Source organism: Centropristis striata, chromosome 7 (genome assembly GCF_030273125.1).
Source record: "Centropristis striata isolate RG_2023a ecotype Rhode Island chromosome 7, C.striata_1.0, whole genome shotgun sequence".
In the NCBI taxonomy this organism is placed as follows: domain Eukaryota; kingdom Metazoa; phylum Chordata; class Actinopteri; order Perciformes; family Serranidae; genus Centropristis; species Centropristis striata.
Window position 1 is genome coordinate 30,045,283 of NC_081523.1, and position 27,637 is coordinate 30,072,919.

General features: G+C 37.4%; 1 protein-coding gene across 1 annotated transcript in view; it reads right to left on the minus strand.

Moving 5' to 3' along the window:
- The window catches only part of hk2 (hexokinase 2), a 37,217-nt gene extending 15,637 nt beyond the window's left edge, over positions 1 to 21,580 (minus strand). Inside the window, exons 1-7 of the mRNA XM_059336500.1 lie at positions 21,294 to 21,580; positions 13,732 to 13,894; positions 6,757 to 6,905; positions 5,058 to 5,177; positions 3,462 to 3,557; positions 1,692 to 1,791; positions 177 to 360 (exon numbers count right to left, since the gene is read on the minus strand). Coding sequence (XP_059192483.1) covers positions 177 to 360; positions 1,692 to 1,791; positions 3,462 to 3,557; positions 5,058 to 5,177; positions 6,757 to 6,905; positions 13,732 to 13,894; positions 21,294 to 21,356 — 875 coding nt within the window. The 5' untranslated portion in view covers positions 21,357 to 21,580. The remainder of the gene's footprint in view (positions 1 to 176; positions 361 to 1,691; positions 1,792 to 3,461; positions 3,558 to 5,057; positions 5,178 to 6,756; positions 6,906 to 13,731; positions 13,895 to 21,293) is intronic.
- Between the last annotated feature and the right edge of the window lie 6,057 nt (positions 21,581 to 27,637).

Sequence of the window (27,637 nt, forward strand, 5' to 3'; positions counted from 1 at the left end):
AACAGTAAATTAACACAGAAACAGGTCAGACAATATGAAGGGTCTACTAAAATATCTTCAATACAAAGAAATTAAATTTAAAATAAAGGTATCTCTAATATAAGTATGTCTACAGTTCAGTAAGGTGAACCAACTACTGATAGATGTTTTATGTGGTACACTAGTAAGACACTCACAGCTGCTTGCCAGGGTTCAGAGAGCCTGCGTCTATTTCCCGGTCAATGTCAGTGCGCAGGTCCTCCAGAGCGCCATCGTCTCCAAAAGCGCCCCACTCTGTATTTACACACATCCGCCCCTCATCACCGTCCAGCAGCTCAAGGTTCCTCATCTGCTCCATGTAGCAGGCATTGGTCCCCGTTCCTTGAAGAAAGGGTTAGCTTAACAATTACTGAGTAACACAATACAATACAGCCGTAACCCTCTCCCAAGCCGAACAATTATAAAAATCATTCTTCTAACTTCGGCCGAATAAGTAAAAAGACCAAATAATCTTTACCGGACAATGACATTTTTGATCATTTACAGAAGACATTTTAACATGTCACATGGATTCAGATGGGAATGAGAAAAACAAAGATGGCTGAATTACATTTAGCAGCTCCAGCTTCATGGTGCCTGGTAATTTGCATGCTACCTCACTGTCACACTGTCAACACTTACTGGGTCACTTCAATAGATTTGAGCCATTGTTTATGTTAACAGCAAAGCCGACTGTGACATGTCAGCATGTTGTCTCAATCGATCAACTCTCCGATTCAGACGAGTGGACTTTATCTGACTCAAATTTGCGCACACGAGCTGAGACCAGACGTGAGATCTGATCGTACCCTCCGCTCACGTCCAAACTGATAAATGCCAAGCCTTGCATAGAAATGATCTTACACCCACTTTACGCTCACTTTCTGTCGTACACTCGTTTGATAAATGAGGGCCTGTGTGTTTCAGGTCCTGCCACGACCCTCTCTACATACCTGGTTCACCCACACTTGTGTGATCTGCTCGTCAGGGGAGCTGTTATCAACCTCCAGACATAGTGATATCCCTCTCTCTCTCCTGCCCCTGACCTGCTTGGTTGACTGCTGGTAGTTTTAGCTGTAGCTGCTCTTGAACAGCTTTGTTAAAAAAAATGGTGTTTTGTTACAGTTACATTTTGAGACAACTTGTTTGCGTAGAGAGTCTGGAAGCCTGGTAGGGGTTCTCTGCCATTTTTGTGAACTCTTTTTCTCCTGTTTTTGCTTAGTTGGGAAGCTTAGTATTGTCTCTTTAGTTTGGTAGATTTAGCTTAATCTTATTTTCCAGTTACCTTTGTTATTTTGGCCTTGGAGACTCGGATGATGTAGTTGATTTCTTTTTATGTATGGCTTAGTTGGTTTATCTCCGTTTATTTTTTGCCTGTAAATAAATATGATCATTGTAAAACCTAGAGTCCCAGCAGCCATTTTTCTACCTAGTTTTGGGTTTACTCTGTATGTTACTTCCTGTGTCCCCTATACATCAAACTAAGGTTGTAACAAGGGCCTTTAATCTCTTGTGTTTTATTCTTAATTTGATATATTTCTTGTGGGTACCCAAGCACTTTCTCACAGCAGAGCAATCAGTCAGGTTTGTAAGCACTAGTTGAGTATTGTTTCACTTGCAAGTGCTCTCCAAACTGGCATGTGTGCAAAAAAAATCAGTGAGACTATACTTACCCACAATGAGTCCAATTTCACAGAGATGATCATCGTAGCCACAGGTCATCATGGTTCCCACTGTGTCATTAGTCACAGCCACAATGTCTATATCAAAGTCCTGCAATGAGATATTATATACTATATAATTTAATTGTATACATTAAAACCAGCACACACTTAGTAAAGCTTTAGTATGGCAACTCAGAGCATTTCATTTGGAGAAATCAATTGCTGGACTCTCAGATATCAACCTAATATACAATACTGCCCCAGTGTTTAAAATGTACATTTACATTGAAGCAGGTAAAAATGTCATAGATTTGGACCATACAACATCACGAAAAGTCCAGCTTTGTTTTAATGTTTATTTGAGAGTGTTTCCTTGGCATCTTACCATTAAATTGTTCTTGAGACCAGTGAAAACTCTTACAGCTGTGTGTTTTCAGAAGCACTTCATGATCAGTAACGTCCCCCTCCCGTGGTCACCCTTTCTGGCTCATGTTATCAGCTCACCTTGTTACCTGGGTTACTTGGATGATGGTGCAGGCACATCCAGGCTCAGTCCTTGAGTACTAATTTAATACAATACTGCATATTCGTTACCCGGGGTCAGCTTTGTTCTAATGAACATTGTTGAAGAAGGCACCCTCCTGAAGTGTTTGCTTGATGACCCCAGTTAAAATACAATGACTTTTTAATACATCTATCAGGCAGCCCGCAGTTGGAAAGCAATAACTGTTGGGGAGGAGTGTTTAATAAGAATGTGTTTTGCTCATGTTGAAACATTCCTCACTCATGCTGAAACATCTTTGTGTCAATTCGGGCCTCCTGAAAATATTCACACCTTATCATGCCTTTCCATTGACATCCGTTCTGCTGAGTCTTTATGAGTGACCGATCTTGAAACCAGGTTGATTTGGATCAAGAAGATTGTTCTGTAGGAGGAATTCTGAGAGTTGTTTAGCGACCACCCATTCAATAATTTTGGATAAGAATGAAGTGAGACAGGGCGATACTTCTCGACTTCAGCAGGGTTGAGAGAGGGTTTCTTGAGAGGTGTTACCCGACCCGCTTTGAATGCGGTGGGAAAAGTGCCGGAGGACAGTGACGCAATTATTACATGTGTGATAGCTGGCATGATTGTTGGGCTAATGAATGGGAGAAGGTTTGTTGGTATAGGGTCCTATGAGCATGTAGTAGGACGGCTACATGTCAACAGTTTGAATACCTCACTCTCAGAGAGGGGTGTAAAGCTAGAAAATTAGGTGCTACCAACTGATTCAGTGCCACCCAGCTGAGATACAGAGAAACATGCAATAGGAGTCAGGTGGAGAGTGAGCTGGTCAAAGCTGATTGCTGCCACTTTGCCTGTAAAGAATTATGCAAATGTATCAGTAGGAAGGCTGGTAGGAGGTGGAGGAAAAGATTCCGGGTGTCAGTGACACTTTTGACTTTGTCGTTTGTATGCAAGTGAGCCACCTTTAAAGTCAGACATTGAAATACCACTGATTTCAGTTGCTCCCAACTGAAACAATTTTGACAAGAAGTGAGTCAGACGTGACTGGTGGTGTGTCTGCTAAACTATAATTTGGTGTCTGAATGTATTTTTGCTATTGATATTTCAGTTTTCAGTGTATATGGGTTTCTAGTATTGTTTTTTGGCTGATGTATCATTTCTTAGCCTAAACTAAAGATCTCTCTGTAATTGTAAGTTTGAACATATGCTTGGAAATGTATGGAAATGATGAATGACGAAATGTACCATAAAATTAGATTTAGTACACTTACCCCTCGTTTTTTGATGGATTTCCTCAGAAGGTTGACCACGTCCTTTCCCTCTACTCCACTTGACTTGAAGCCTTTGGTCCAAGACACCAAAACACTCTGCAAGGGAGAAAATAAAGACAAGCTAAGACAGCAAATTGATACAAAATGACTAAATTACTACTAGGTAAAGTTACCAATTTGCATGTGACACAGAAGGGGTGTCAAATCTGCCAAGCTCATTTGTATTTTGTTCAAAAAGATGATATGTATTGAAGTTTTCAATTTCCACCATTGTTGATCACTGAATCGATACATTGATCAAGACCAATGGAGTGTTACACCCCTATGACACAGCAAGCAAATCTTGCAAGCCTTTTCAGGACAATGGAGTTCAGGTGCATTTCACTGTGAAAACGAGGTATGCCGAACATCAAGAGTAAAGCAATACTTTAACTTAGCATGATAAAATAACTGTATCAGACAATCCCTTCGGTCATAATAAAACATTCACATACAGCTGTCTATAAGCTCCTATCCTGCTGGTGCACTTGCCATTTTAATTGCACCTTTAAGAGTCTTGTGAAAAGAAGATCCTGCACACTGCTTTCGCTTAGAATCATAATTTACTTATCATACGAATGTTTTGGTTAGCTTGCAGGGCAGATGATATTACCGATACCAGGCATTTCAAGATCACAAATCCATCTTGCTAGGCTGCAAGTAATGTGTTTAAGTCACAGAACCTGATTTTGGCCAATCAGCGTCCTATAATGAGCTACTGGCAGCTATATGTTTGTGACGATACAGAGAGGTGACTGTTCGTTCAAACAAAAATGGTGGCCCCTGAATATGAAAATGCTGCAACAGCATCCCTTATATTTACATTTAGTCATTTAGCAGACGATTTCATCCAAAGCGACTTACAGGAAGAAAAAGTTATACCAGAACTGGAAAATATTTCTTTAGTAACAAGTAGTCTTTCAGAAATATTATCACTATACCTTTATCAAGAAAGTCATAAACAATTGTTACAATCTTAAATAGATAATGCTCCACCCATTCTGTGTACACCGCTGCTTACAGCCAATATTTATTTGAAGAGATAGTTATTTTTGATGTGGGGTTAGTTTGTCATTTAACATAAAAGGACATGTGTGTTGTTTTGCACTACCTCAGAGAAACATTATATGTCATTTGTCTATTCGACATTGTACAATCATAGGCATTGCTTTTGTGTTGAGTGTACCCCAAGCAGGCGCCAAAGAAGATAATAGGATACTGTTAGCTGCAAGGTCATTCAACAGATATGTCATTTTTATAAACATTCTTGTAAACAGACGTTATTGCGTGTTGCTGTGTTATTATTTAAAGGATCTCATATTTGAGCAGATTTCATTAAGAAGATTGTATAATGCTTTATCTCAAAAACAAAGAATCTCTGCTTGGCTTGATGGATCAAACAGCCGCTATTACAGACAATTCTGCACACATTTCTATTTTTTTGGCCCAGGGTAAAACATGCTGCACAATAAATTGCAGTATACTATTAGACAAACACAATCGAGTTTCACTTACATTACTAAAATACTTAATGATGATGTTATAATAACCACTTACCTCATCCAAATTTGTCTGCAGACAAGGAAAAGAGAAGGTGAAACCAAGAGGGAGTTTTTTATCCTTTATGTCCAACTTCTCCATGAAGTTAGCCAGACAATCAGCTATGTGGTCAAATAACTGCAGAAGAGAGAAGGCCAGTTTAATTATTAACCACAAACTTTAAAATGAAGAGTTTCATTTTCAGTATTTACTTCCTGAATTGGTTGTCCTTTGTCTTTATCATGTGCAATAATGCATCTCGTTCAATATACTGTAGTTTTAGCATCTAACTACAGATGTTTGACAAAAACCATATAATGAAAGATCCAAATAGCCAACATTCTGAAGAGAATGTCTCTCTCTCTCAGCCGCCCAAGATATATTTCTGTCTCGCTCCACTTGATATGTTTCCAAGCTCAGCCTATTGTTGTTGGAGATTTGTTTGTCCTCATTATTTGATGAGGCTGTTGATAATGTTGGTAATGAAAATAATCAACAGGGACAGACTTTGTGTTGTCAGTGTGAACCCACAGGTAGAACCAGCAGGGGTTGGTGTTGTTGATGTGATCCTTCTGGTATCTGTCACATCTGTCTGATAATCTATCATGTGAGCTCATCAATTCTGTTGGCTGTATGTGACATTCTGGCCTTTCCCACATTCCACGAAATGAAAATGTACCCAAGCAAATCATGGGCCGTGCCTTAGTTGACAACCTGACTGGCGCATTGTAGATGATGACTGTGTGTGTGCCGGTAAAATACCGGCAGATGTGAAATAATGGCAGCTCAAGGAGGAATGGCTTGCGTTGGTACAGAAAAAAATAACTGCAGTTGTTGCTGAAAAGGATACAATAATACCCATTAAAAATGAACAATAAGTATGCATAAGCATGTACTTATGATTTTGTCAGAGATGGTTTTACAGTTCTACCAATTGGACCCGGCAAAAGTCTAACATGCTCCATTTGTTCCTCCGGGAGACACCATTACTGTTTGGCCAGCAGTAGCCTGCATTTTACGCCATCATCTACAAAGCAGACCCTGATAGGCCCATGTATGTGCAAATTTCTTCAGGGAAAGACCAGACTTACAAAGAGCAAACAGCAATTATGATTTCCTTTCTTTTTTTTTAAGTAGTTTAAGTTATGGGGGGACAAAGGGAGAACATGCTCCACAAAGCTGTGAGGCGAGAGCTGACATTGGGCGAGAGGCGGGGTACATCCTAAACAGTTCTCCAGACTATCACAGAGCTGACACATCATTTACTACTACGGGCAATTTAAAGTCACCAGTTAAGCCATGTGTTTGGACTGTGGAAGGAAGTCGGAGGACCCGGAGAGAGCCCATGCTGACACGGGGAGAACATGCAAACTCCACACAGAAGAGCCCAAGCTGGAATCAAACTCAAACAAACACTAATGCTGAAAACATGCTGGTAACGTTAGCAGGCTTTTCACTTAAGCTGCTGACAGTGCTAAAGATCGTTTGTAAATGAAAAGATCCCCCTGTAACATCAATCTGCGACCGCGAGTACACTGTTTTTGTAGTTCAATAGAATGGCAACTCTAGCTCTAGCTGATTGCAGCAGGTTAAATACATGAGAGTTTAAAATTGATTCCTGACGAGAATCACAGCTGAGCTTGGTAGTACACTGAGGCCACAGGTGACAGACCGTATTTTGTTGCTGTGTACAGTATTTATTAGCAGTGTGTCATACCTCAGACCCGCAGCCTCTCATGAGGTGTTCAGGAATGTCATAAATCTGATCTTCCATCTCCACCTCTTGCCTGCCATCAGCCATAACTTTGACCAGGAGCACCCGGAAGTTGGATCCGCCAAGATCGAGTGCCAAGAATTCACCTTCCTCTTTGAATTGAAAACAAAAACAAACAATATATTCACATACTACATCATGTCATATACCAAACAGACAGATACAAGGAATTACAATTTTAATCAGAGTAATTCCCTATTTACCATTAAGATATATGTGTGAAATGTATGTTTGTGTTTATAACAATTGGCAATATTTGGTTGGAGCTATTGAGAATTTGAGCTGGCTGAGCTAACTACAGCTTGCAGCCTCTTCATCTCCACCTTTTGCTGGTACATTGTTGTTTTTGCCACTTTTGACTGTATACTGCATCAGAAAAAGGGCTGCAAGTAACACACAGTTTTTGTAATCGCTAAATCTGAAAACAATTTTTCTTGATGAATCGATTAATTATCTTTTCTATAAACGTCATTAAAACAGAACACTGTTTCACTACAGGCAGATTTCCCTCATTCGCTGCAGTGGGCGGATAAACAACAGATAATAATAGAGTAATGTAATAATAATAGTTAACAAGCAGTACTGAACGGGCCCTCGCAGAGTGGAGCCGTCGGAGGAGGGCACGTCGGGGGAGGGCACGTCGGGGGAGGCCACATCGGGCGTGGCAATGTGGGCTCAGTCCCTATGCGTCCCAAATGGCGTGTCTCCTACCACTGTGCTCGGGGTAGGTGTAAAACATAATACTTGCTGTAGCCAGCAGGGGGCGCTATGACTGTGTGTCAATATTGACATGTGGGTGTGTCCAGGGCTGGCCCCTCATCATGTGTGAGAAATTTGGGACAGATTGGACAATGTATGGTCAAGTTATACAGTCTCGTGTTTCATGGCGAGACGCCATATTTTGGCGCCATGCCACGCCCACATAGTGTGACTGTCGGTAAAGATTTATACAACTTTTGATCCCAAAGGCCTCGTGATGGTACTGACCAAGTTTGAAGTCAATTGGATAAAATTTGTTGGAGGAGTTTGTTAAAGTATGCGAGCTGGAAATGGGCAAAAACGATGACAAGTGCGATATTCAATCCAAGATGGCCGACTTCCTGTATGTTTTCGGGTATGGGTCCAAGAGGCTTTTTGGTGTGTCTTCACATGATTCATGTGACCTAGTGGTCATCGGCCAAAAACTCTGGCGAAAATGGGTGTGGCCGATATCACGAGATTCAGCACAACTCAGTGAACACGTGGATATAAGTTTTTTTGAATGTGCGATAAAGTATGTGGGAGTTATAAGCCAAAGCGCACTTTCCTTTATTATAGCGCCACATAGTGGTGGAAATTCAGGATGACAATAGATTATAAAATATTTCGCCAGGTGTGACTTATATTTAAAGTTTCGTGAGTTTTGGGGTATGTTCAGGCAGTGAAAAATGCGATCATTTGGGAAGAAGAAAAAAAAAAAAATCATTCGAAATACAATAGGGACCTCGCAGGTCGTTGCCAGCTCGGGCCCTAACTAGAAAATTTCCTCAAAAATGTGTGTGTGTGTGTGCGTGCGTGCGTGCGAAATATGTATCTGGAGGAGTGTGCGCGCTTAAGCGCGCATTTGTGTGTGTAACGAAAATTGCATAAAGTTACCTGTCTGTGCGTTTGTGTGTGTAATTAAAATCACATAAAGTTACCTGTGTGTGTGTGTGTGTGTGCGTGCGTGCGCGGGTTTGAAGCATGTGTGAGGAGTGTGCGTGCTTGTGTGTGTATCTGTAATTGATTGATTGCTTGTGTGTGTGTGTGTATCTGTAACTGTAATCACATCAAAGATCAAAGACAATCAGATCAAAGCAATCAAGAGAATTAACTGACACCTGCCAATGTCCCGGAACATTGACAGGCTGGAATTTCTGGCCTCAGACAGAAAGCATTTTTGGCAAAACCATAATACCGATCATTGCTCCGACTTCACTTTGAGCGTTGTGAGTTCTTCCTGAATGTCTACATACGTTTTTTTTAAAGAAAAATTAAAAAGTAGCTTTGTTAGAGCGATCTAAAAAAACTGTTACATCTCCATGTCAGAGTTATAGTTTGGGCGTGGGACACACAAAGCGCAACCAACACACACCAACTGCCTCATTGGCTCCCATATTAAAAACGCAGGAAGATTTCTGAAAAAAGGAGATCTAACAGTTTTTTTTAGATCGCTCTAACAAAGCATTTTTGGCAAAAATTTCAGTTTGTCAACCTCTGGCTGCTCAGTGTGGCAGAACTGTCTCCACTGTCGGTTAATTTCAGTTGATTGCTCTGCTCTGATTGGTCGACTCCACCTGGCTACCTGGTTGCTTAGCCATATCTAATATCCTTCTCATTTTTTTCTGAAGCATTTCTTGATATTTCTAGATCTTTTCCTGTTTTTTCTAGATTTTTTCGAGGTCATCTTCTAGATTTTGCTAGATCCTTTTAATTTTTCTTAAAAAAAAGAAAAAATGATATTCCTCGACTTTTTTCTAGATTTTTTTTCCTAGTTCTTCTGAGAGCTTTTCTAGATTCTAGATTGATTATTTTTTTTTATTTTTCTTGATCCTTCTCTAGATTTTTCTAAAGTATTTCTTGATATTTCTAGATCTTTTTCTAGATTTTTTTTCTAGAATCTAGAAATGCTTTAGAAAAATCTATGAACATCTAGAAAAGATTTCAAAAAATTAAAAGGATCTAGAAAAATCTAGAAAATGATCTAGAAATGCTCTTGTAAAAACTAGGAAAAAAATCCAGAAAAATATATTTTTTTAATCTAGAATATGATCTAGAAAACAAATATCTAGAAAATCCATAAAAAGATCTAGAAATATCTAGAAATGCTTTCGAAAACTCTAGAGAAGGATTAAGAAACATCTAGAAAAGATTTCGAAAAATTAAAAGGATCTAGAAAAATCTAGAAAATTATCTAGAAATGCTCTTGTAAAAACTAGGAAAAAAATCCAGAAAATTATTTTTCTTAAAAATCTAGAATATGATCTAGAAAACTAATATCTAGAAAATCCAGAAAAAGATCTAGAAATATCTAGAAATGCTTTCGAAAAATCTAGAGAAGGATTAATAAAAATCTATAAAATAATCTAGAAAAATCTAGAAAAGCTCTGGATCTCTAGGTTTATTTCTTCCAATATCACTTTCTAGAGTTTTCTTGATCCTTCTCTAAATTTTTCTAAAGCTTTTCTAGATATTTCTAGACTTTTTTCAATTTGTTTCCTAGTTTTTCCTAGAGCTTTTCTAGATTTTTCTTGATTATTTTCTAGATTTTTCTTGATCCTTCTCTAGATTTTTTTGAAAGCATTTCTAGATATTTCTAGATCTTTTTCTGGATTTTCTAGATTTTTTTTCTAGAATCTAGAAATGCTTTAGAAAAATCTAGAGAAAGATCAAGAAAAATCTAGAAAATTATCTAGAAATGCTCTTGTAAAAACCAGAAAAAAATCCAGAATTTTTTTTTTCAAAATCTAGAATATGATCTAGAAAACAAATATCTAGAAAATCCAGAAAAAAATCTAGAAATATCTAGAAATGCTTTCGAAAAATCTAGATAAGGATTAATAAAAATCTAGAAAATAATCTAGAAAAATCTAGAAAAGCTCTAGATCTCTAGGTTTTTTTTCAATATCACTTTCTAGAGTTTTCTAGATCCTTCTCTAAATTTTTCTAAAGCTTTTCTAGATATTTCTAGACTTTTTTCAATTTGTTTCCTAGTTTTTCCTAGAGCTTTTCTAGATTTTTCTTGATTATTTTCTAGATTTTTCTTGATCCTTCTCTAGATTTTTTGAAAGCATTTCTAGATATTTCTAGATCTTTTTCTGGATTTTCTAGATTTTTCTTCTAGAATCTAGAAATGCTTTAGAAAAATCTAGAGAAAGATCAAGAAAAATCTAGAAAATTATCTAGAAATGCTCTTGTAAAAACTAGAAAAAAATCCAGAATTTTTTTTTTCAAAATCTAGAATATGATCTAGAAAACAAATATCTAGAAAATCCAGAAAAAAATCTAGAAATATCTAGAAATGCTTTCGAAAAATCTAGATAAGGATTAATAAAAATCTATAAAATAATCTAGAAAAATCTAGAAAAGCTCTAGATCTCTAGGTTTTTTTTCAATATCACTTTCTAGAGTTTTCTAGATCCTTCTCTAAATTTTTCTAAAGCTTTTCTAGATATTTCTTGACTTTTTTCAATTTGTTTCCTAGTTTTTCCTAGAGCTTTTCTAGATTTTTCTTGATTATTTTCTAGATTTTTCTTGATCCTTCTCTAGATTTTTTGAAAGCATTTCTAGACCTTTTTCTGTGTTTTCTAGATTTTTTTTTCTAGAATCTAGAAATGCTTTAGATAAATCTAGAGAAAGATCAAGAAAAATCTAGAAAATAATCTAGAAATATCTAGAAAGATTTAAAAAAATTAAAAGGATCTAAAAAAATCTAGAAAATGATCTAGAAATGCTCTTGTAAGAACTAGATAATAATCAAGAAAAATCTAGAAAAGCTCTAGATCTCTAGATTTGTTTTTCAATATCACCTTCTAGGTTGTTTTAGATCCTTCTCTAAATTTTTCTAAAGCTTTTCTAGATATTTCTAGACTTTTTTTTTCAATTTGTTTCCTAGTTTTTCCTAGTATGTTCGTGTCACAGTGTGTGACATCATGGCAAGAGTGTAGAGGGAGAAAAAAAATTGACAAAAAATATATTTGAAAACTGCGCTCCAGGCCGCAAATTTCACTCTACAGAAATAATTTATACATAGAAACGTGGGAAAATGTGTCCACTCACTCACAATCCTCTGGTTAAGCTGTCAGAGTGATAGTTTGGGACGTAAGACGCACAGATGCGCCACCAACACGCACTAACAGCCTCATTGGCTCCCATATTATGATTTGATTTCTGAAAAAAGGGTATGTAACAGTTTTTTTAGATCGCTCCAACAAAGCTATTTTTTCATTTTTCTTAAAAAAAACAAACATATGTAGACGTTGAGGAAGAACTCAGGACGCTCAAAGTGAAGTCGGATCAATGATATGTTGTTTGTTATATGGTTTTGCCAAAAGTTCTTTCTGTTCGAGGCCAGAATTTTCAGTTTGTCGACCTCTGGCTACTCAGTGTGGCGGAACTGTCAGTTGATTTCAGTTGATTGCTCTGCTCTGATTGGTCGACTCCACCTGGCCACCTGGTTGCTTAGCTACCAAAGCCCCACCCCCCTCCCCTCCTCCAACACAGACATTTTAACTGAAAACAGTTAACTCTAACTCAACAGACATGGCATATTTTCATAAAACATGAGATCTTATAACTTGACCATACATTGTCCAATCTGCCTCAAACTTGTCATGCATGATGATGGTTCATCATTTACCAGTTCTTGTTGGCTCCCATATTAAAAACGCAGAGAGATTTCTGTAAAAAGGATATGTAACAGTTTTTTTAGATCGCTCTAACAAAGCTATTTTTTATTTTTTCTTAAAAAAACAAACATATGTAGACGTTCAGGAAGAACTCAGGACGCTCAAAGTGAAGTCGGATCAATGATAGGTATTATGGTTTTGCCAGAAATGCTTTCTGTTCGAGGCCAGAAATTTCAGTTTGTCCAGCTCTGCTGTCACTGTGCCGGAACATTCCGTTGATTGCTCTGCTCTGATTGGTCAACCCCACCTGGCCACCTGGTTGCTTAGCTACCAAAGCCCTGTCGATCTGACGAAATTGCGTCCGGAAGAGGAAGAAGAAGAAATCCACAGTATAACAGTAGTGCTCGGGGCGATTGCCCCGTGGCCCTAATAAGAATAGGTTCGGAGAAGTAATGGGAACCTGAACTCTGTCTATAGATAGCTGACATTAGCTACCTGAGAACCTAATTATCTTACCTGGACGATTTTGCATCATCCACAAGTCTGACTGCAACAATGCAAACACAGCAACAATGCAACTGTGTTGACTATAACATACAGCAAAGCTGGCAGTGGCTATCATATTTTCTCTGTGGCAGTATCCCATTAACAATTAAATTGATCTCTATTCGGTTTGTCTGAATCAGAGTGAAATTGGTACAAATTTGGTTTGTTTTGCATTTAGTCTGGTTTACTTTCACAGTGCAGAAATGTAACCGGACTAAATTTGAAAAAAAGATTTGAAGAGGGGCATGTACGAATATAGAGGGCCAGAAATCTACTCGCACTATATTTTCTTATTGGTTGAAAAGTTGGCGGTGAAAAATGTAAACACGGGAATAAATAAAGCAACACGGAACCAAGCGCAAACGTGATCTATTATTTCCACATATGATGTGATGCGATCTGTATAATCAGAGAAAGCGAGCCTTAATGTGCTCCTACCACCATCTGCTTCTACCACCAAGGTAAATATAAGGTTATTTTGAGCAATATGTTGATAATCCTGCAATGACAAATTAGCTTTTGCTCAGCGTTTTGGTGCATTTCCTTTAATTGGGTCGGATTCTGGTCGGATTACGTTTACAGTGCAATCGAGATGCATTAAGGTCCTTTTTGAAAAAGCCCAACACCCCCTATTGCAAGTGGTCTCAGAACCGGTTGTTAAGGTCTGCACCAGAGTACCATTGGAGCGATCACAAGCAAGCCGTCATGATCTGTCATTTGCCATCTGTTCTTGACACATCATCTGTGCAACAACTTTTGTGTGATTGGTTAGAAATTTGAATTTGACATGTGCTGCAGTGGAAGGGCCATATGATGACTTCCCAGGAGTTCTGCACTATGAAATGTTCTGGCCCGAACTTTGTTCTTGTTCTTGCCACCTCGAGAAAATGAACAATTTTCTCTGTCCTTGGAGAGTATGTATTAGCCTTTACAGACATAATCATTTTAAGTATAAAGGGAACCCATTTTATATTTACATTTCTTATATGAAAAAGGGTTCTAGTACCTGTTCCATCAGGAGTGGAGAGCACAAACGTGGGCAGCATCTTGACAGCAGCTGTAGGGTTAGTGTCTCTGCACAGGCCTTTGTCCATTTCTCGTCGAAATCTTATTGACAAATCCATCAAAGTCTTATCTGACAGCTGAAAATGGTGGAGGTAATTGTCCACCTAAGCCATTTTAAAGAAGACAAACAGTTACATGTGAGCTGAAGTCATATAAATAGCATTACAGTAGTAAGCAAATAAAATAGTGAATACATTGTCATTAAAGAAATTATTTAAACAAAAAATTTATATCAGGCAGTGCTGCATTGAGAAAAAATAAACATGCATCCAAACAGCAACCGGGTGGTTGACGTGAACTCAAATTCAAAGTGAAAAAAATAATAATTCAAAAATATATGTCAAATGATATATAATTATATTCCCTTATATGTGAATAATTCAAAACTGAATATGTCCATTTCTAATTCTTCACATATTATTCACTTTTTGGTGTGGTAGTCCTAAAATGTGTCCACCGGTGCAACACAATAAAGAATGTCATTATTTAATTCAGAGAATGTTGGACAGATAAGATAGATAAGCCAAAGGCATATTAGTTTGTCCCAATTATATTTCCACATCAAACATACCCCAAAAAAATTCAGAATTATGTTATTTATATACTATAAGATGTACACATAGAGACTTCTCCCAAATGCCTGGGTTACGTTCATTATAATTGGTATAAAACCCAAGGAATCTTCATTTCATCCTTATAGCTGCATAGTGATGATAACATTATTGTACTATCCCACACTTTTTACATACATTTTTCATTAAAATACCTTTTCCACTCACAATTCAATTTGTTGCACCACAGGACATTCCGTTGCACCATTGGACAACAGAGTACTAGTATGCCCATGTCGTGTACAAAGTCAAATTAATTATCAAACATTGTCAAATTGACTTTCTGCGTCTCTCTCTCAGGAAGTTCTCTTTCCTCTCAGGATCTTCATTCAGCCTCTCCCTAAACTTCCTAGACCTTTCCTTGGTGTTCATCTCAGCCTCTCACTTTCAACATGGAAATCAAACTAGCTTTAACAAAACAGGGAAGGAAGGTTTGAGTTGTGTTGTCCTCAAATTCTGAGGTTAAGAGAAAATGCAAAAAAGCTACTTAAATTAGTCATTAAAAGTTGCTCTCGTTAAGGTTGAGGAAGTTTGCACCCATCCATGATCTGATGTCAGCCAGACAATCAAGCAATGGCTGGAGTGCAGCCTGCCCATCAACATTAAGAGGCAGATATAGCTGGACATGTTCTGCAAAGCAGTGGAAGGAGATGTTATGTTTGACTAGGATGTCCCCTAGGGGTAAAATATATAATAGGAAGAGGATGGGACCTAGTATAGAGCCCTGAGGGACCCCACAGGTGAGGGGGGCAACAGAGGAGAAGAAATCCCCAAGCAGGACAGAGAAGCTCCCGTCAGCCAGGTAGGACGGGCCATCCAAATGCGGCCGTCCATTAACCTCCATTCATTTTTTAGACTCGGATTATATCTCTTTTGCATATTTAAACTAATTTTTCAATAAAACTTGTAATACAAAAAATGTTTGTTTACATGTTTGCTTTCACTATGTTAATTTTCATTATGATAGGAGTAAAGGAAAAAAATAAGTGAAACTGACTTCATGTTGTACTATAGGACAGTGCGTTTCACCAGTGGACATTTTCGAAATCAATGCTAGTTTGCGGCCTAGCTATATGAGAGACATTCTTCATCCTGAGTAACAGTGTTAAGGTTTACATTATTTTCAATTATCAATCAATGTAAATTGATAAAAATATTCAGATCAATACTTAAACTGCGTTGTACCAAAGGACTACCTTAAGACGACCAGTTCCAACACTGCACGGAAATAGTAATATTATGAAAATATTTGAGACAGAACTGATCTTGTGTGCAGTCCACCTGCTCCAGAGATGTCTTCTGTCCTTCCTGATTCTGGAAGGACCCCTCTCAGTAATGGGGTGGTCACATTAATGCCTGTTTTATATCTACATAATGCCGTTGCTCCAGGAGGACACCAGTTTTGCGGACAAAATGTAATGTGTCATAATAACTCTACATAGGGACCTTAACACTTATATCCTCTAGATTCATTAAGTAAACACTCGTATGACATGCATTCAAGTATTTTAATGTATTTAGATTAATTTTTCATTAAATTACAGTTGTTTTAAGATAAGTAATGCTACCTAGTACAGTTGCACCGGTGGACAAATGTCATGTTCAAAACAGAATATTTGCATAGTTGAAGAACGATACTCATTGTTTGCAGATGGATTAGATGTAGAAGAATGAACTGCATATTAAAACATTAATTTTAATGAAATATTATCAAATTTTAGTAATATTTGTCACTGGGAACACAAAAATTGAGCGTCACGTCAACCACCCAACCGCAGTTCCTGAAAAGTGAAGGCAATACGAAAGTTCCTTATTTGATATGATCGTTCAGACTCCACTGGTAGTGAGAGTTTACTGGCAACAGCGGCAAATTAATATTTATTATACAGTACTGTGCTAAAGTCATAGGTAGGTGTGAAAAAATGCCTAGAAGAATTGATGCTGGTTTGAAGGCAAAGGGTGGTCACACCAAATATTGATTTGATTTAGATTTTTCTTCTGTTCACTCACTTTGCATTTTGTAAACAGTAAACAAACACCACCACAAAAGGTTCTGGCTCAAGAAGTACATACTATACTATCTGAAACTGGAGATATAGAGTTTAGCAGAGTTTAGCCAAAATGAGCTGAGAAGACCTTTTGTGGGTGAGACATGAAAAGCAGATTTTCACATCTTATATTAAGACACTTAAACAGGCCAAATCAACTACTGACATGTTTTGTAAGACACACCAAGTAATGTAATGTAGGGGAGGGCAGAGGGGTGAGTGGAAGAAAACTAAATATGTGCCTGGCATTTACTAAAGGAACGGAGCAGATGACACTTCTTAATCCTTGTGCAAATAAAGGCCAGCATTATATCCATGTTTGTATTACCTTTTTCAAAATTCTGAGGCCTATTAAGGGTAGTGATGACAGAAACCATGCCAAAAATGAAAATTCATAACACAGGTATACTGCCCACAACAGCAAGAAAAATTCTCTTGACGTTTACGTATAAAATGTGGACATTAATGGCTCCCTCAAGACAGGGCTCCAGACTGCGACCAAATGCTCGCATTTTGCGACCAGTTTTTGAGACAGTGCAAGTATTTTTTTACAACTAGGGACACTAGCACGACCAGGAAGTTTGCCGTTTTTTTCATATTATTCTTATATTACATCTTATATTATATTATTTTTATTATGTTGAAAAACGAGGAGGAAAGACAGTGTGTGTGTCTCTCTCTCCGTCATGAAGGAATTATACATATTATCATGCTGTCTTTGGGTCTTTAAGTCACAGCTCCTCTTTGACAATGATGAAAAGAACAATTTATGATTTTTTTCAAAATAGGGCTAATCCTGTACCAGGGCCAGACCCTCTAACACAGCCACCTACCGAGGTAGATGAGGGCGAATCAGATGTGGAAGGAGTTGTGGAGAAAAAAAGCAAAGAAAATTGTGATATGAACACGTATCAACCCCCCCCCCCCCCCCCCCCCCATCCCTAGCCCACAACCCCCAATTCTCAGCAAAAAGGAGGCTGAATGGTAAGAGTATATACTGTCCATAGGTGTAAACGTGAATTTTAATGATTGTCTCTTTGTGTCAGCCCTGTCACTGTCTGGCAACCTTTCCACAGAATAACTACCCCTGCAACCCTGACCTGAATAAGCTGATAAAGACAATGGACGGACTGTGAAAGCAAGCAGCCACACCTGAAGATATAACAATAGAATTTAAATGAAAATATTTTCCAGGGATATAATGTGCAATATATGGGAATAAAACTGTTTGCAGAGGCCTGTTTTACAGCAGGGTTCACAATAATCAAAGTAAAGCGCAGGTATAAAGCAAGCTGCAGCCTCCAGGTCTGTGGCAAACCAGGAAGTGCCTAATGCTACCTATACACCAGAAGACTTGCCTAGATTTGGAAAGACTCCTGCAAGACTATCAGCTCACACCTGCTCACATCTAAAGACAAGTGTTTAGAGTTTTTAGTCACAGCCTAGTCTCAGACTGAGATTCTACAAAGACTGTGAATCTTGCAGGGTCACTATTCACAAGACTACAACTAGATTTCCTTTAGCATTTTTTACCTACTATGCAATTTTTGTGTGTGCAGTGGTTTGTGTTGAAAAAGAAAACAACAAAAAGAAGAGAAGACGCCACAAAATGCCCCCTCACAAAGCTGAAAAAGGGTTTCTGTTTTTCTGAAAAGTTGTCTATTTTACAGTAAAAATAGATATAGGGAAGAATAAAGGAAAGGGAAATTTAGAAAAGAATTCATGATATACATTCATGTCCTAATTAATTATAATTTGTTTAATTGAATAATTATACTTATCAGCTCTATCAACTTTCATTTAGTTAATCACACATTAATCATTAATTATTTATTACTTATTCATGTATACATTTATTTATACATTTTAACTGGGTCTCCTTACTGTTCTCTTTACTAAGAAACAGCGCCCCCCAAATCGCTGACGGCAGGTGCAGAAGCATTTGGGTCCAATAATTTCAATACAAAATTAGAAAACTTCTCACTTGATTTATTACCTCAGCATTTTTTTAGGACTATGGTCTAAAAAATTCTTCAAGGCAATATGATAATAGTGTAAATAATGGCCCCATTTAAAGAGAAAATAGATGATAAAGAATCATGATTTTAGGCGCGGCTACCTTTGATTGACAGGTCACTAACAAGGCGAGCTGAAGAGAAGAATAGTGGCTTCATATCATCTTCATATTCAAATCAAACCAGTTTGAACATTTTTACACCAGACAAACCCTGAAATATTGTTAAAAGGATCTTCATGACAATAAAACCAATTGAATTGAACAGATTGTTGTGTGTGAGAGAGAGAGATAGACAGGGAGGATAATGTAGGACTGTAGCACAAAATTCTTAACTTACTCTAAATTCTGCTTTGCCACTTTTGATTCTGTTGCAGCTCCGTTACTAAGCCCAAAGGTGAAACAAAATTGTCCCCCCATTATGCCTCAGTAACTTTAATACAGACAGACAAGTGGTATAAAAAGGGCTATCTTCCTGTAAAAGGGACTAATGTTTTGTTTGTGACCACTACAGTATCTCTGTTGTACAATATACAAATGTGCCATAGACCTTTCGGCATATATCTTTTTCATAGCAGGCATTTTGACTTTTCAGCAGTGGATGAAGAAGTATTCAGATCCCTTACTGATGTAAAACTACAGATACCACACTGCAAAATTACTCCACCACAAGTAAAAGTGCTGCATTCAAAACTTACGCAAGTAAAAGTACAAAAAAGTATCAACATTAAAATGTACCAAAAGTATCAACAGTAAAAGTACTCGGCATGGAGAATGGACCCACTCAGACTGTTATATATATTCTAAATATATTATTACATTATTTGCATTGTTGCTTTCATATAAGCAGTGTTTTAATTTTGTAAAGACAGGACTCATTTAATTACTTCATATAATCTTATTAGATTTAATTTGAAAAAGTCTAATCACTTAAATTGACCATATATTTTATGTTAAATCAAGACCTGTAAAGTAACTAAAGCTGTCAGCTAAATGTAGTGGAATAAAAAGTTTAATATTTGCCTAAAAATGTAGTGGAGTAGAAGTATAAAGTTACATAAAATGGAAATTTAAAATGGAAGTAAAGTACAAGTACCTCATAATTGTAATTAAGTATAGTACTTGAGTAAATGTACTTAGTTACTTTCCATGATATTGTGCATGCTGGCTTACTGGAATACCTTCCTGGAAAACTGAACTGTCGTTGAGGTTATCAATTCACCTGTGCTTTCACTAGTATGACAAGTCAAAAAGTCTGCGGTGAAAAAGGTTTACTGCATTACACATCGACCTTGTCTGGTCTGACAGGTGATGTTAATGATGGTCGGTTGAGGCGGATGTTTAGCCCATAAGAACCCATGGTGACACCTGTGTAACAAACACTTTAAATCTTCTAGAATCTCCCATATTCAGTTTTATGCTTCACCTTAACTCATTAAATCCCTAAGTGACACATACACCCTGGTGTGGTGGTCATGTGACTGTGACAAGAAGTGACTTCTCCAAAATGTGGCTGTGACTGGAAACAGAAATGTGAAAAAGTAGCTAATTTCAAAAAGCTTATTTTTTGTTACTGGGCTAAGTTTAAACCCATTTAACAATTCTAATCCGTTAATAAGGTGTCCTGTATTGCATTTAAGTTGTTCTGACTATATTTCCTGAACAAATGAAAGTCACAATTTTGATGTATGTTATGGAGATGCAAACAAAAAGGCAAATGGTTATTTGGTCATTATTATTATTTTGTTACTTAAAAACAAATCTGAAAAATAATTTGTTGTTCAACAACACTATTAATGTCACGATTTTGATAAATGTTGTGGAGATGCAAAGAAAAAGGGAAATTTGTGTTTCTGTAAGCAGAAAATGTGTCGTTTTTTTTAATTTCAAAATAAGAAATATAAACAAATACCATAAACGCCCAATGTAACGTTCATGTCATATCACAGATATTTGACATTTAGGGTAGTATTTTTTTTAAAACATCATAAATGTGTTCTATGTGGTCCACTTGTTCTGTTGTATATCCCTCATAATTTTCCTTTAAGGCTAACTAGGTCTGGGTTCGTATGGGTTAGACCATGGGTCTCAAACTTGCGGCCCGCGGGCCAATTGCGGCCCTCTTGACGATATTTTGTGGCCCCCACCTTGATATGAAAGTTTAATGTGAGTTTAATATGAATAGCACTTTACCGTGTTGTGTGTGGAAGGTCCTTTTAATGACTTTTTTTTGGTAATTTTGTGTCTTTTTTTTTATAATTGTGTGTTTTTTTTAATAATTTTGTGTCTTTTTTTAATAATTCTGTGTCTTTTTTGGTCATTTTGTATCTTTTTTAAATAATTGTGTCTTTTTTTGGTCATTTTGTTTCTATTTTAAGTAATTTAGGTTTTTTTCTGTCATTTTGTGTCTTTTTTTGGTCATTTTGTTTCTATTTTAAGTAATTTAGGTTTTTTTCTGTCATTTTGTGTCTTTTTCTGTCATTTTGTGTCTTTTTTGGGTCATTTTGTGTCTTTTTTAAAAATAATTTTGTGTCTATTTCTGTCATTTTGTGTCCTTTTTGGGTCATTTTGTGTATTTTTTTGGTCATTTTGATACTGCCTCCAGCGGTCCCCAGGTAATTTGAGTTTGAGACCCCTGGGTTAGACTGTGCAAGACGTGACGGGGAGACCTCCAGCGTTCAAAGCGTTAACTCACATGCTAGGAGTCGGACTTCCTGCTGGACTCGTTTTTACTTTCACACAGAAGGGCAACACATTCCCAGTGTGCCGCCATGATAGACCAAACGACCCCAAAACAAGCAGAGGCGAGCGTTTTTACACCAGTACTCACTTTATGCGCTTGGTCATCATGGAGTTCGGTGCAGTAATTAACCAACAGGCTCGGGGCTGACATCTTTAGTCAGTGATGTGTGACGACTTTGTCCTTCTCGTCCTTCCTTCAGACTTTCACAAAATGTATCTACAAACACACTTACTTTAACTAACAAATATAACAACAATATTCCCCCCGTTGTTTGTTTTTGTCCAAAAACTCCGGAATTCAACCTGTTAAAGACACAGTCCTAGCACGGGAGTGTGAAACTTCCAGCTTCCTGAAGTTAGAAGGAGTTGGTTGACATCATTCCAAATAGATGGCGTCGATTGGCTGCAGAGAGGCGGCGTCAACACCTTTCCCCCTACTGGGCGCACGGCGGGTGGACAAGATAGTACACTGTAAAAAAAACTAACTGTTGTTTTTACGGTTAAAAAAAACGACAGCTGTGGTTGCCAGAACTTTACCCTAGTAAATACGGCAGAACTTCTTTTTTTTAAATATTACGGTAAAAACATATTAGCACTGTTGATTTCACGTTTAAGATTGCCATTTTATTACATATTTTACCGTATAAATAAAACGTTTTTCCATCAAAAGAAACGCTGTTCTGCCATATAATTGACAAGAAAATACTTTATGAATGCTGCATAAATTAAAGATTTTACCATCAAGTATATTTTTGTTAGAGATATGATGTTTAGTACATTTAACAGTGAGAAAAAGTATTTTTACAAAAAATAAATGCAAAAATTCCAGTGATGCTTGTATATATATTACATTATTACAGTGTATTTTACAGTGGAGTAATGTATTTTTCAAAAAGAAAATGTAAAAAATACTGTTTTGGCTGATATATTTACAGTGATTCATTGTTACTGAAACTGAATTAACCTATTTATCATTTTACGTCTTTTACTGTCGTGTAGCGGTTTTTCACCGTAAAATCTACATATATTTTTTACAGTGTAGACTACCTTACAGTAAGAGCCTCTGCAACAAATACCAGCTCTGTTCGTCTATAAAGAGTGGATTTATGTACAATCATCCAGCACTGCGTGTAATCAGTGCTGGATAATTTTACAAAAATTCACACTTTACGCCTAGTACGCGCCTTCATACAGCTCCAGTAAAGTGACAATGTCTGTTTTTTGTCCACATTTTATATTTATACCACATTTTGTCCTGCATTCAAAAACTTATTGGTGAATGTACAAAAGTATCAGCATCAAAATGTAAAAAATATTGTTTTGGCTGATATATACATTTACAGTGATTCATTGTTACTGAAACTGAATTAACCCATTTATCATTTTACATCTTTTACTGTCGTGGTGTAGCGGGTTTTCACCGTAAAATCTATGTGTATTTTTTACAGTGTAGACTACCTTACAATAAGAGCCTCTGCAACAAATATGTACAATCATCCAGCACTGCGTGTAATCAGTGCTGGATAATTTTACATAAATTCACACTTTACGCCCAGTACGCGCCTTCATATATATACAGCTCCAGTAAAGTGACAATGTCTATTTTTTGTCCACATTTTAAATTTATACCACATTTTATCCTGCATTCAAAACTTACTGGTGAATGTACAAAAGTATCAGTATCAAAATGTACTTAAAGTATCAAAAGTAAAAGTAGTTGTTATGCAGAATGTTTTATATATTCCAAATATATTATTTATTTATTTATTTATTTATTTATTTATTTATTATTGATGCAATTATGTAAGCAGATAGGACTCATTTTAACTACTTAATATACTGTTATGAGGTTTAAAAGAAAATTAAAAAAAAGTCTCATCACTTTAAATGTATCATGTTTTTCAGGTTAAATATCGACACAAAAAGTAACTAAAGCTGGCAGCTAAATGTAGTGCAGTAAAAAGTATAATATTTGCCTCTCAAATGTAGTGGAGTAGAAGTATAAAGTTACATAAATGGAAATACTCAAGTACCTCAAAATGTTACTTGAGTACGGAACTTGAGTAAATGTACTTAGTTACATCCCACCGCTGATTAATATACGTTTTTACTTACTAATTCATGACTTGTAATAGGCTATTTGTACACTTTTGTTACTATCACTCTTAAAATATTTAACCACTGGTTTAGAGACATGACAAGACAACTTAAAGATACTGCAGAAGTTGAAACTTGTGTTTTATCTTGTTTTTGCATTGCTTTTAATTGTTCAATTATTATGAAGATCCCCAGTTAGAGATAAGTGAAATTACAATTACCGCTACATAACAGACAGCATTTCCAAACTTGACAATGGATTAATCTGTCTGTAGGCTGTATCTGTGCTGTATACATCAGATTAGTGAGTCTTAGTGCCTGACAGGCCTCGCATTCCTCTTGATATACATTTACATTTAGTCATTTAGCAGACGCTTTTGTCCAAAGCGACTTACAGGAAGGAAAAAGCAAACAATCAAGGTATAGTGCAGTAAGAGCCATTAGTGCATTAATAAGTGCTAGTGACAATTCTTTAAAGAGTAGAATTATCGTGTGGTGCTAGGAGAGATGATGCTCTCTGACGAGCTGGGTCTTCAGGAGTTTTTTAAAGGTAGAGAGGGACGTCCCTGCTCTGGTTGGAACTGGTAGAGCGTTCCACCAGCGGGGAACAAGAAATTCAAAGAGTCTGGATTGCCTTGGACCAACAGGGGGCAGAGCCAGGCGCCGTTCATTGGAAGAGCGCAACGGTCGTGAGGTAGCATATGTCTGAATCAGGGCGTTCAGGTAGGTAGGAGCAGTACCGGAGACAACTTTGTAGGCCAGCATGAGAGATTTGAATTTGATGCGGGCTGCAACAGGTAGCCAGTGGAGCTCAATGAGCAGCGGTGTGACATGTGACCTTTTTGGCTGGTTGTAGACCAGGAGCGCCGCCGCGTTCTGGATCATCTGAAGCGGTTTTACTGTGCAGTCTGGGAGGCCCGTCAGGAGGACATTGCAGTAATCAAGTTTTGAGATGACGTCAGCTTGTGTCAAGAGTTGAGTGACATTTGTTTTATTTTTTATTTTATCCCACGATTTTGTAACCCATTTATTTATCACCCAATTGCCTATATCATGATCCTGGGCGCCACCTCGTCTCTTTCAATCTGGGGAGAGCCCTGAACTGGACTCATGCTTCCTCCGAGACATGAGCAGTTAGCAGACCGCTTCTTGTCACCTGACGGGGAGTTCCATCAGGCGCCCTGACCGACCAGAGGGAGGCACTGTAGCAACCAGGATCATTGGATGTTTTTGTGGGAGGCCCCTGTAAGGGGAACCTCGGGGGACAAAGGGAAAACATGCAAACTCCACACAGAGGCGACATGACTGGAAAAGGTGAGTTGGTCATTAATCATCACACCTAAGTTTCTCACCACCCTAATGGGGGCGAGACACAGGGAGTCAATTTTGATGTTGATATCATGGTGTATTGTAGGTTTAGCAGGGAGGACCAGCAGTTCAGTTTTTGAAAGATTCAGCTGGAGGTGATGTGCCTTCATCCAAGTGGCTATGTCTGAGAGGCAGTCAGAGACCCGTGCAGAGACCGAGGGGTCATCAGGAGGAAATTACAGATAGAGTACATGATATATGTAGTATAGGAGATCATATTTCACAAACGTTGTCATAGCACCTGGGGGAGCTTGTCATCAAAGCTATTTAATTGTTTTAATAAAGGAAAAGGTCATGCAGAAACTCCTCTTTAACACACAGCATCTGTGTAGCCCCCCTCTGTCGGCTGCATTAACGCTTCAAACATCATAAAAGTGGTGTTCATTTGAGAAGATTATCCTGCTGAACAAAACGCAGAGCTTATTTTCTGCAACGAATGAGGTTCCTTCCACGTCTTCTACGGGGACATCCATGCTGCTGACAGTACCGCCTTTGGAGGCAATAGTCTCGATGGCTGTGTTTTACTGAATATCAGCCAACACATGAGAAAATAATTAGTGCACTCTCACCCTCTACTTTGCTACCTACCTTGCTAATTCCACCATGCTTTTCTATTGCAAGATGAGTGACAACTTAGCTCATTTTCTATTTTTTTCCTACAGCGTATTGAAATTTTTTTACTCATTACGCCCTAAAGTATCCACTGCATTATCATCTATTCTACTCTAAAAGGGACCATAATTTGTAAAACGAGACATAGAGACAGACAATCACTCTCATTCACACCGAGGGGTAAATTTAGAGTCAACAATTAAACCTAACTGCATGTTTTTGGTCTGTGGGAGGAAGCCGTGAGAACCACGCTGACACGGGGGAGAACATGCAAACTCCACACAGAAGAGCCGCAGGTCAGAGTGGATCCGGCAACCCTCTAGCTGTGAGGCAAGAGCGCTAACCACTACACCGCAGTGTAGCCCCAAACTGTATTATATTGTGTAGAAATGCAAATTTTACTGAATGGATCGCATCCAGCTAATGAAGTCTTCCTTTCAAAGTAGGTGGGTTGTCTGTGCATAACTAAATTACCATGGAAGCTTTCTGATCAGCCAACTGTACGGTATAAGTGGAGGTATATTTAGGTAACTAAAACTTCAGGTTAGGGAAGAACATGATTATAAACCAATACTCACTTATGGTAGAAGAGGGCACACAAACTCAGCCTCGGTTTTCAAGTCAAATGTAACAACCAATGCAATATAGTCTCAACCTTCAGCAATTAGAAGTTTTTGAAATTCCAATTTTTTTCTCATATGATGAGTTTATCTTTAAAAAAAAATCGAACAACAGCATATTGGCTGTTTTTGTTGCTGTTTACACATTACATAACTTAAATAATTCTAATACAGATCTGTTAGGTTAATTTTTTTTTTTCATTGTCCCCAAGATACACACTTAACTGGATCTTTTACTGTGCAAAGATTAACTATGTCATGTGGACGGTGCTTCAAAATTACCTCAGATAATTTCTGTAACTGCAATTCCTTTATACTTACTGGCTGACATTTACAAGATTACTGATATAGTTGCAATAATCTATCTCTATCCCTTATAATGATCACATTAATTGACAACATATAATACATTTCATGGAAAACGGCTGCTTCATAAATCTGTGAGAAATATATTTTTTGTGCTCATTGTGGCAGCTCTTTATTTCCATAACGCAGAATCAGAATACAATTACTTGATTAATAAGCAACTGTTTATTAAATCATAAAATGTGAAAATCTGAGATGATATTGAACATTAGGTCAATATACCAAGTGTTCAGTTACACTAAATCAATCTGATGTGAAAAGGAATGGGGAAAAAACAAATATCTTAATCAATTCTACATTTGCTATACAGAGAGAATTAATTTGGTGAATTGCCAAATGTCCAACGCCATCACCTCAAATTCAGGTTCCCAGCAGCAAGGTTATAATAGTTTTGGATTTTTCATTAGTTTTTGTTTTCAAATTCAGTTAGTTTTAATTAGTTTTTAGAGTGAGTTAGAGTGAGATAGCTTTTATTTTTCTGAAAATTTAGTTAAAATTTTGAACCATGAAATGATTGTGACAATGTGATTTATTTTTGACAGATAAAGTGTAAATCTTCTTAAAACTTTATTCTTCAATCTCTTGATAGTGATCACTGGTGCATTGTAATAGGAATAAATTGAGGATTGTGTCTGAAAACAAATTTTTTCAAACTTTATGGGCAGCAGCATATTATGAAAGACTCACTCTTTCAGTGCTTGTGCACATACATTTTTTTTATCTTGAGTGCCAATCCACAAATGGAATTTTTCAGTTGAAATTTCTGACTTCTGACCTCAGAACCTTCCAGGTGCACAACTCAAATGTAATGTGTCAGGCAAATATACTTTATGTTGCCTTTTAGTTTAACCATTTATAACGTGAGCTTTCATGGGTGCTGCCTTTGTTGTTTGATGTCACACAACTGCTTCTTCTTGTAGTCAGAGTAGAGTAGAGTACCCATCTCAGTATCTCCACCCAGGACTGAAGAACTAGGGGCACCATCATTTTCTTGCAAGCCACTCAGATCAGACATGCTTTTTGAGAGGGGGGGATAAAGACACAGGTGCTAAAACAGAGCGTTTCAGACAGAGGGTGAATACAGGTATATTCAGACACACAGCAGGAGTAACAAACTGGAAAAGCAGCATAATATAGCCATAGGTTTAAAACATTAAAATAAGACCTATTCAGCTTTTCATATAAATCAATGTATTCACTTCTTATTTCTTTTTAGGTTACTCTTATTTTTTTCCTTTTCTTTCTTCATTTTGCCCTTGAGCTTTCCCTATTTGCTTTCTTCCTTCTTATCCCGCCGTCCTTTATTTTTTTTAAATAGTAATGCACACAAATTAACCAAAACTACAGAGATAGACTGCAGTACCAACTG